This window comes from Seriola dumerili, unplaced genomic scaffold (assembly GCF_002260705.1).
Source record: "Seriola dumerili isolate Sdu_G_001 unplaced genomic scaffold, Sdu_1.0 BDQW01000378.1, whole genome shotgun sequence".
NCBI lineage: Eukaryota > Metazoa > Chordata > Actinopteri > Carangiformes > Carangidae > Seriola > Seriola dumerili.
This window is the reverse complement of record NW_019174633.1, coordinates 1,493,989-1,504,009: the sequence shown is the minus strand read 5'-3', so window position 1 is coordinate 1,504,009 and position 10,021 is coordinate 1,493,989. Positions and strand designations below refer to the sequence as shown.

The window sequence follows — 10,021 nt, the reverse complement described above, 5'->3', positions numbered from 1 at the left end:
TGCATGCGAGCCACTCAACAGCCAGTCTGACATGAAGGCCTGCTCCCTGGGCCATATAATGTGATTAAGCCACAATGTGTTGCTGTACAGGTCGGGGAATGTTAGACCCACTGTTTATTTGTCTAGCTCACACTACCAGGAGTTATTTGACCCTTGTGTCACACGGAAGCATGGACACACAGGTGATATAGGCAAAGGGCTATTTTTAACCTATAAATGTTTTTCTAAAATACATTGTTGATATTATTAATTCTATACGGCGTGACCTTTTTTCTGAATCACTTCTACTTTTAAAAATTTCAGCTGGAATGTCTACACAGGAAGTATTGACAACTTCAAATTGCTCCTCTCTACACCTTCTGTCTGACACCTATTTCCTTTCAACACTGTCTGTGTCTCTGTCGCATACTCAAACACACAGCCGCACACACACACACACACACGCACTGGCATACTTATACACACAGCTCGAAGTCTCTTGCGTCTTGTCACACACACTTTGGTTTTCCGGGGCTATCAAAGTGCTGAGTGCAAACTCTCTCCTCCAAAAACTGTCACATGTCGCCAGAGGTGTCTCGCTCCCCGCGGTAACCCTCTGAGCTCCTGGCACAAGAACAAGTCATTATTTCCATGGTAAAGGTCAGAAGCTCTGTCACCTGATTCCAAAGTGGAGCAGAGTGGAGTCGCCCCAAGACAGTGACCAAAGGTCAGTTTTCTGTTTTGCCTCTCATACAATAAGTATGGATTTGAGGAGGACAGGCTGCTCCCAGATCTGCCTATGAGCCCCTTTTGGTCACAGTGGCTTCCACACATGGAGCTTCAGATAATTGGCTGCAGGGAGCTCCATAATGAGCCTCGGGGTCTGTACTGTGACACATCTTAAAGGAGAATTATTTTAATAGGGCAATTACAGCGATGAGGAGGATGTTTTGTGTAGAGTGAGTGATTGTTGTGGAGGGGCGCTGTGTTAAGAAATTCAATGGCATTTAACTCCATTATCTATTGTGTGGCTCAATGGTGAGGAGATTTCCAATATGATTACAGTCTCATTTGAGCTTATCTTTGTCTGAATAGTCTGACCCAACAGTGCAGGTCACATTATACTGAAGAGTTGTATTTGCCATTATTATTTAATATTATGCAGGAAAAAAGTGGCTAACTGGATGTAGCCAGATTCCTCTGGCGATTTGACAGTTTAAGGTTGAACCCCGTGAATGAGTCCGTCCAAATTGGTTCAGTCCACCTTTATAATCCAGGCTTACTTGACATATATGATATTAAAGAATATTATATCATGTCGGTTGATGCATTTAGGAGCAGTTAATAATTAAAGAGTGCAGTTAAACGCAGCACAAAAACACAGTGCTGTTTAATTCAGCACTATTCATATGCTCAGTTTCATCTGAAGATTTTGCCCCTGGCAATGCCTCCAACTCAATCAACCACCACCTCTGAACCACTCAGACTTACCAACCGCAAGACCAACCAGTCAGCTCCCTGACACTGACCCGGCTCGCCTGCCTCATTTTAACAATGCACCTCTCTCCCCTTCAATCATCCAAAGTGGTCTGACTATAGATGAGGTTAACTACAGCATAAGCCTCACTTCCAGGAGTCACCAGGGCCAATTATATCAGCCTGACTACTCTTCCCAACCTGAGCTCCATGGTGTGGAAAATGCAGTTCCACTGGCTGCATCACTGGGGACAGAACAGGCTACTGCTGTCTGGAGCCTGAGCCAAGCGCAGGCCAATTTGGCATGCAGAGGTCTATGGAGAATAAGCCTGATGAAATATATATATGATCTTCTTCAAACATGTATTGTTCCGCGCTGCTGTGTCTTATCAGGCTGACTCCCTCCTGATGTCTTCCCGGCTTGGCAGAGCGAGACTCTACAGCGCAGACTGTGGGGGGGCCGATGCACGAGGAATGCTAAGGTTCTCTCAGTTCTTCTTACAGTAAACAGCAGAGACAAGACTTATCTCGCCTACTTATTGATGAGAGCGCTGCAATCACAAGCAATCAGTTATTCAAGCAGGAAAGATATAAACCCTGCTCATGCAGACAATGCAGCAGATGGCATGTGCACTGTAACATTTATCCACCAGCTTTTTATGGTTCAAACCAATTTTAAGTTGCACTAGAAACAGACCCTTAAGTGTCAGATCTAAAACATCTACCTTTGTTCTGTTCAGTGGGAAACAAAGTCTGGAACTTGGCTTTTATGTCTATAACAAGGAGCCTTTCACTCTTTGTTTGTGTCAAAAATACATCTGCAGCACACTGCTGACCTCTGCCTGTCGCTGTGAGAACTGCATCCAGCTAAACAAAACAGGATAACTACCACAACGCAGCATCCAGGAACTACACTACTCCAGTAGCAGCAGTTGAATCATTGTCTATATTCTCATTCAAATGGGAGAATCTTCACAAAACTTGCACATAGATTTTTACATATATATTTCATTGTGGGAGATTTTGCAGGTGTTATTAAGAAGAATGAACTCAAACAGACAGACAGACAAGATATAATTTATTAACCAATATGGCAATTTATACAGAGAAGCAAAGACAGAGGAAATGTTTCAGTGATGATGCTTCTGCTTGAACTGTAGTCCACAGTAGCCACATGTACCCACTTTTGTGTCTTTATCCTGAAAAAAACAAAAAAAAAACAAATAGTAGAGTTAGTATTTACAATTTGGGACCTTTGCATAATCTGTTAAGATGATTATATGAAAACTCCACATAAATGCATTTCAAAGATGATACTTTCATGTCAGAGTACAGTCATTATCCATATTCACAAAATTAAAATTATACAGATCATTATTACAGCTAAATATTTCTTCCTTCAATTCCTTATGGAAACACCTCAGCATGAATTCACTCATTGAGAAATGCATATGTTAAAGGTTATACATTCAAAGACATGGTTATTGTCAGTTTTCTGCAGTAAGCGGGTTTCTTCAAAAGTACATAAATGAGGTTGTAATCAGAGTAATGCTTCTAGATGTCTCTGAAAATAAGACTTCTTGGACTATCGGGCCTGCATACTGATCTGATGTTTCATCTGACAAAGATGACAACATTTCAAATAAGCCACATAAATAATTAAATGTAAACTTGGGAACCTATGTTATTTTGAGCCACATAAACGTATCAACAGATGTTAACTAGACACACTAGGGATGGGCCAGATGGCCAAAAGATCATATCAATCTTTTTCAGTAGAAACACGAGTTGAACCCGTGATCACATGATTAGATGTGCATATGGTTGCCTGGACACAAAGCCTGTCACTTCAACTCTAAGGTCCAACTCACAAATCTCTGCATCCCGTTTCCGCTCTGATTTTATTCTGAAAATCCAGACCAGAAGTTGTGATTCATATCTTTCTGCGGCATTGACACTTCTTTCGGATGTGTCTCCAGTCACCGCTATTCTTCACCCACAATGACCTCTGTCTTATCTTTTAAGTGTGTCCAAACTTTTGGTACTGTATCTAAATGTAGCACCTTTTGATGACATGATCTGTGCGATTTGTCTGAAAAGCAGGATTTTCCACGCTATAAGATCATCAGATCATCAGAATGCCCACCCCTAACACACACTGTAGTCACAATGAACAATGAATGAACCAGGTTGCTGGTTGGCCCTATCACTGACAAGATGCAGCATATCTTCAGGATATGTCAAAATGGCCTGACAGACCCATTAAACTACTGATGACGTTAGTGTGAGCAGGCTCTTACCAGGTTGATGTAGACTTTGGGGTGGCCCAGAGCTCCTCCACCTCCATCACAGGACACAACTCTGGCCTGAATGTCAGTCACTGGCTCCTCTGCCACCAACTTGATGGCAAAGTTCTTGTTCACCTTGGTACAAACAATATGATTTCTGTCATTATCAGCTCAGTGAAATGAGGTTTATATGGGAAGCAGGTACGCAACCCAAAGTTTTAACAAACAGCAGACACATTAAGAAATGCAATGGTGCATAATTGATGTTTTGATGATGCCCACATGTTGCCTATCCTCTCTGAGTGCTATTTATTCAATGTGTTGGCATACATCCTCCAATAGTATTGTTAACAGATGCCATTGAAATTAGCTGCCATCTGATTGTTGTTAAGCTTGTTTGGAAGTTACCTCTTACCTCTTTCTGTCTGCCAACGAATCGGGCTCTTCTGGGATCATTCTCGTCATACACCTGCAGAAAAAACACTGAAGTCATGAACTGGAGTAGAAGGCAATGGCGGCAGATGAACCTATTTTGCTTAAGACTTAGGGGTTCGTTCTTGGTCATTGGTTTACAAGCTCAGACAAGGAGCAAGTGCATTAGTTGTCCTTTCAAACAAAAATATATGTTGACCAATGATCAATGGCCGACATTCAAATGCTAAAGAAAAACAGAGGGCTGTCCGATGATGGACTTACTAACCACACTGATTCAAGGCTAACGTTAGCTACAGCTATAGCTATGACGCCAGGCCACTGCGTAACACCAATAAAGGAGAACTGAAGACAATCGCCTTTAATCTTACCTGACCAGTGTGAGTAATGGCCTCACCGGTGCTGGACACCTCTACGCTGTAACGGTGAGCAGGCACAGCAGACAGCCTCAAAGGTGAAACAAGCACCTTAGCATTTTTAGTGAAGGACAGAACTCTGCCCACTGCGGCCGCCATGTTTACAACAGCCTGTACTTCCCAAGGTGCCTTGCAGAGACGTTTGAAAAAGGAAATTATGTACCCCGAGTTTTGCCTGCCAGGTTTAAAGCACTTCTACACTGTGCAATTCTATGCTAACGGTCCTGCACTTAAGTGTTTGTATATTGTGATTTATTATAAAAGATAACGGATAAGATTTCGGCCAAGTTGGAGTAAGAGTCTTCTGGGAAGAGAGGGAAACTGACCGTAGGCTAAACTGAGGGCGCAGTATCCACCAATCAAACCGGAAGCAGTTGTATCCTCACAGGATAGAGCAGCACAGCAGTCGCGTTGTGGCGATTAAAACATAACATTCAGGGGCATAAGCCCTGTTTTAAACTTTCAACGAATCTCTGACAGGTTTGTTAGCGTTCTTTGATTTTTCGATACGACTTAAGTCATGTTGGAGACTAATGTGTAGTTGGTTGTTTTAATGTCTGGCTTCGACGCTAGCAGGTCAGCTCTGACATGCTCGTCTCCTTGGTGTGTTGCATAGCTATCCTACAGCAACACCGGGCTGTAGTATTTACATGTCTTTATTACTCTAGGAAGATAACTGCTTTTTGAATACATCACTTATTTAAAAGGTCTATGTAAGGCTTCATATGCCTTTTCAATAGGTTATATAGGGATATGGTTCATATGATTGACATTAGTGTAGCTGAGGGGTATTGACTCTACAGCATAATGACACTGAGGGTATTTATATATATATTTATGCTGATAATGGTACAAAACAAAATTTTGAAATGCTTCTGAGAAAAAAAATAAGTCAAGCATTGTGGGAAAGCATCCAAAGGCAGTCAAAATGCAATATTTAAGTTACATCACAGTGGGGCTACAACTTACTATATACATTGTTGATTTATTTGCTGATTCATGAAGTGTTTCACCTATGAAATGTCATTTTGTATCAAACTGAATACCAGTCACAACTTGCCAGGGCCCAAGATGAGGTCTTCAAATGTCCTGTTTTGTTTGACCAAATGTCCAGAACCCAAAGATATTGAATTTGCTATGATTTATGACAGAGAAGCAAGAAATCCTCCCATCTAAAAATCTGGAACCTGAGAAATTGTAGCATTTTATTCACAGTTTTGGCTTGATAAATGACTAGTGAGTGACCAATCATTTCAGCTCTATATCACATTAACCAAACCCCAGACTAAAAATATAGTCTTATGTCATGCTATTGCCAGAGCTACATTTTTCAGCTCTAATTGCAAATGAATTATCTCTCTGTCCCTCTCTGCAGCCTTTGACACCATGGCACCCCTCCTGTTAAAGCACCTGGCTGCCTCCTTGACTCGCCAAGTGGCCCAGATGAGCCGGTTGCATCTGACCTTCTCCTCACCAGCAACTAGTGCTTACAGATGTCTCTACACGCTCACCACAGCTCCCCGCTCACTGCTCCTGTCGTCAGCCAGAGTCAGACCCATCGAGCCCCTCTCGCCTGGCTCCTCTGCTCAGTGTGGACCATCTCTGTTGGGACAGTGTCAGCATCTACCCTGCATCCAGCCCTCTGCTGGGATGAAAACCAAGAGTGCCCTGAAGAGGCGCTGCAAAGACTGTTTCTTTGTTCGACGGAGGGGACGTTTGTTTGTGTACTGCAAGACAAATCCAAGACACAAGCAGAGGCAGGGCTAAAATGATGTATGTTGAGTATTAAGAAAATTGCTTTGAGATAGTGAATATTTACCATAACTGTTCTGCAATAATAAATTGTTTGACTAAAGAACTTTAATAGCCTTTTTCACTCCTCTTCTGTTTCCATCTTAACAGCGATAGCCAAAAATACATCAGTTTATCACAGTGAAGAAACTGAATTCTAACATTCTATGGGAAACTCTGATGTGAGATTAACCTTCCAAAATTAGCACAATATTTTCCCTTAGTGAAAAAAATTCATGCTCACTTAGCAATGTGTTGAAATTATATTGTAAATTACAGGTGTAGGCACATATATCTGTTTGACTTAAAATTAAACAAATGATCTCTTCCTCTTCAGATCATTGCTGACTCGCTATTTACCTTACTTTTCATGCACAGCGACACCTTACACAGCAGTCATCTGGTTATAGATAAAAAACATTCTGCAAATTGGGTCCTCAGTTACCAAAAGTTATTAGAGCAGTCATTCTGTCTTAGTCACCCACTGGATAAATGTTAACTCGGCTCTAATATTTGTGTATGTTTGTGTGTATGTCAGATTCAGTTCCATCATTCGTCCACATGAGGGAGCCAAAGTAATACATGAACACAGGATCCAGCCTGCAATGAAACACACTTTGTTATTTCTAACCAGCGTTGCCTGTTATAAGTTGTCCTTATCATCCTCTGGCTCCTCTAGGTTAGTGTTCATCAGTGTCTTCACAAAAAGCTGTAGAGAATGTTGTCTTGAAAATTGTCTCTTCTCTGACGTCATATGAAAAACTAGCTATTTATCATAAAATCTAAAGCCACAATTTGTATCGTTGTATTACTAGTGAAACACAGAGAAAGCATGAAGCACACAACAGCACTGATAGAGTGTAACATGCAAACTGGGCAGCCATAAAAACCTGTCTGGTTTCAAAGGTGTTTGGCAACAAATAATGAGCGTGCGACTGCTGCCCTGCTTTAATAGTTTTAGTTAATATTTACTGATGGATGTACAAGTAACAACAAAACACCTGCGTGTGTGCATGTATTCATCTGAAGGTTTATATCATTAATTTCCAGACAGCACAGCAGGATGGTATAGATCTAATGTTTGCTATTATCCAATGGCATTTCACTGGATCACATGGTTATGGACAAACATAACCTTCCTGTAGAAGCTTCCTGTGTTGCTCCAAAGATGTTACCCTACATGAAGTGTCCTATATAAAGCTCTGTGTGGTTGTGAACCACTGCATTAGTAAGTAATTAGTTCACTTGAAAGAAGTAGGAAGGACTGAGTTCACCTGTGATGAGTGATTACAACTGTGGCTCAGTGAACAACACAGTGTCCATAGAGGTTTGCATTGCCAAAATGTACACATACATTTTTGGTGTGGAATTGATAAACTAGTAAGCCGCAGGATGTAATGTAAATCATTCATCTGTGGTTTTGAGACACAACAAAGTCTGTTTAAAGGGGCAGTTACTGTCATCTTTACAATAAAAAAAAAAAAAAAAAAAAACTCAGCAGAAATTGATGGGCGGATCAAATGCAGGAGGAAACTCAACTTCAAATACATACTGAATCTCTGTGAAGGTCAATCTCACCCCAAACATCTCAAACACACATTCCATAGACTGTCAGAGTCCTTATCATCTTATCGGCTGCCTGTGTGTGTGTGTGTGTGTGTGTGTGTGAGAGATGGTCTCTCTGCGCTCAGATGTCCACTTTTGTAATTAAGGCTGAGTAGTAGTGAAATTTGTTGATTTTATCATATCAACAAAGCATTGATTCAACTTTATGATCATTTCGTGGGATGTACTTTGAAGTGTCTTGCATTGTACAGAGAGGTTTTTCTGTTTTCTAGCCTAGCCTTAGAAATACAAATAGGGCTGACGAAATACAACAAACACTTGTCAGTGTATGCAGTACAACTGGCATTAGTTTTAGCTAGGTGTACCAAATAAAGTGGCAACTGACAGGCACGTGTTTGTAGGTGTGCCGTCAGGTTTTCCAAATTTGTTGACCCACCTTCAAAATAAAAGCTGGAACATAAGGCATCCTTTATACACCAGTGTTTCTAAATATACAAAGCATGATGTATACCTTAACACAAATGCTGCCATTCACCTTTTTTATTCCAACATACAAAGTACACACTGGATTGTGAATACACAAGGTTAAAGCACAATCTTTTCTTCACTGTAACATCAAACGCTACACTGCACTACGTTGACGCCAGACACCTGAATCTTATTTTGAATCCTGTAACCGGAAGTCGCGTGGTTTCTTCTGGATAGCTTGTTGTAAGTGAGCAGTGAGCACTCCTCCCCTCCAGCATCAGTCTCTCCGCTAGTTAGAGGAAGGTGGAGTGAGTGCCAACGAACACTCTGTCCAACGGCGTAAAACAACTATCTCAGCCAACGTTACGGGACATTTTGGACACGACCTTTCCTTTCTTTCTTTTCTTTGTGGGTGTCATGTTGTCAGCAATGAAGGGGCCAAACAGTCGTCACTCCAGAATGGGTCGAAACCCCTTCGTACACAAGCTGAAATTCACCATGACCGAGAAGATAAAGGTAAGACAATTAAGGTGACGAATGATGAATTAATTATCTATAGTTACAGATTCATTCGTCACCTAAAGCTGCCCCCAAGTACCTCGTCTATGTTGTGTGTATTTACTGCACTTTACTATTGCCCACCTTGTTAGAGCGCACACTTTCTCATGGGTCAGTGACACTCTGGTGATGTAATGTGTTAACATTGTGTCTCAGTAAAACTGGGAAGAAGTTCTTCAGACTTAAGAGGAGAGCTAAAATGTTGCGACTATCTAGGAAATATGGTTCTCTTGTGTTTTCCTAGTTATAGTCAGTGATAGCAAGACTCACCTTAAGTGGTCATCAAAGCATGACAACAAACAATTTAAAGAGACAAGAACCATGTGTTCCACAAAACATTCATTCAGTCCCCTCTTTAAAGTCATTCCATAGAGTATACACTATTTGATAGCCCAGCATATTAAGATATACCTCAGGCTTATCTTAGCAGGAGTTTACTCTCCCTTTTAGTCTTCAGTTCGACGATAAAACTACCATATAGATGTTCAGTAAATCATAGACTGACATTATTCACTTCATGTCTTTTGTTCAGAGGAAAATATATTTTGCAGTTTTGAATCTACAGAAATAATAAAAAAATATATATAAAAACTTTTTTTTGTTCACCTACTACATTTAACTGCCTCATTGTGAGTGTTATATGAAACGTGTGGTGTCATTATGAAACCAGCCACTAACCCACATTTTCCTGAATGGATCTGCAAAAAGCCAGAGTTGAATCTTGATTGACCAAATTTGCATGTCAGACATTTGCATCAGATTTTGACCTGCACACCTGCTGATAATGGGAAGTGTTTTTTTACAAAGTGCACTGCAAACAACTGAAACCCTGTACGTTATTTTATTGTACTATTCAACCTGCCGTACTGACTCATGATAATCAGAGTAACATGCACTTGACTTCTTCTCGCATTCTCTCGTTTCTAGCTGTTTCTTTTGACTCATTCAGCTGATTGTGCGCACACAGTGTTTTCACGTGGTTGTTAGCACAGCGTTAATCAAGCTGACAGCTGGCCAAATTTCATATGAACTCATTACACAAAACTC

The 10,021-nt window shown here is 40.9% G+C and overlaps 2 protein-coding genes across 4 annotated transcripts in view; one reads left to right on the top strand and one right to left on the bottom strand.

Annotated features, from left to right (window-relative positions):
- Positions 1 to 2,516: 2,516 nt before the first annotated feature.
- ndufs6 (NADH:ubiquinone oxidoreductase subunit S6) lies at positions 2,517 to 4,724 on the bottom strand. Its single transcript, XM_022760931.1, has 4 exons — positions 4,547 to 4,724; positions 4,159 to 4,212; positions 3,756 to 3,878; positions 2,517 to 2,654 (listed from the first exon to the last, which is right to left on the bottom strand). Exons 1-4 carry the CDS (start codon positions 4,688 to 4,690, stop codon positions 2,586 to 2,588), a joined length of 390 nt encoding a protein of 129 aa, XP_022616652.1. The 5' UTR covers positions 4,691 to 4,724; the 3' UTR covers positions 2,517 to 2,585.
- A 4,013-nt stretch (positions 4,725 to 8,737) lies between these two features.
- The window catches only part of LOC111233198 (lysophosphatidylcholine acyltransferase 1-like), a 30,340-nt gene continuing 29,056 nt past the window's right edge, over positions 8,738 to 10,021 (top strand). For all 3 annotated transcript variants that reach the window (XR_002665587.1, XM_022760959.1, XM_022760957.1), the window contains exon 1: positions 8,738 to 8,932. Coding sequence is in view for 2 of the 3 variants with exons in the window: in XM_022760959.1 (XP_022616680.1) it covers positions 8,834 to 8,932 (99 nt within the window). In the remaining variant the exon portion in view is untranslated. The remainder of the gene's footprint in view (positions 8,933 to 10,021) is intronic.

What these genes read in the sequence shown, in the direction of transcription:
- ndufs6 (XM_022760931.1), bottom strand. Translation starts at nt 4,690, where the DNA reads ATGGCGGCCGCAGTGGGCAGAGTTCTGTCCTTCACTAAAAATGCTAAG. An exon ending in CCATTACTCACACTGGTCAG is followed by an intron (nt 4,213 to 4,546) that starts GTAAGATTAAAG and finishes TTTTTTCTGCAG; the next exon opens with GTGTATGACGAGAATGATCC. An exon ending in CCAAAGTCTACATCAACCTG is followed by an intron (nt 2,655 to 3,755) that starts GTAAGAGCCTGC and finishes TGTTTTTTTCAG; the next exon opens with GATAAAGACACAAAAGTGGG.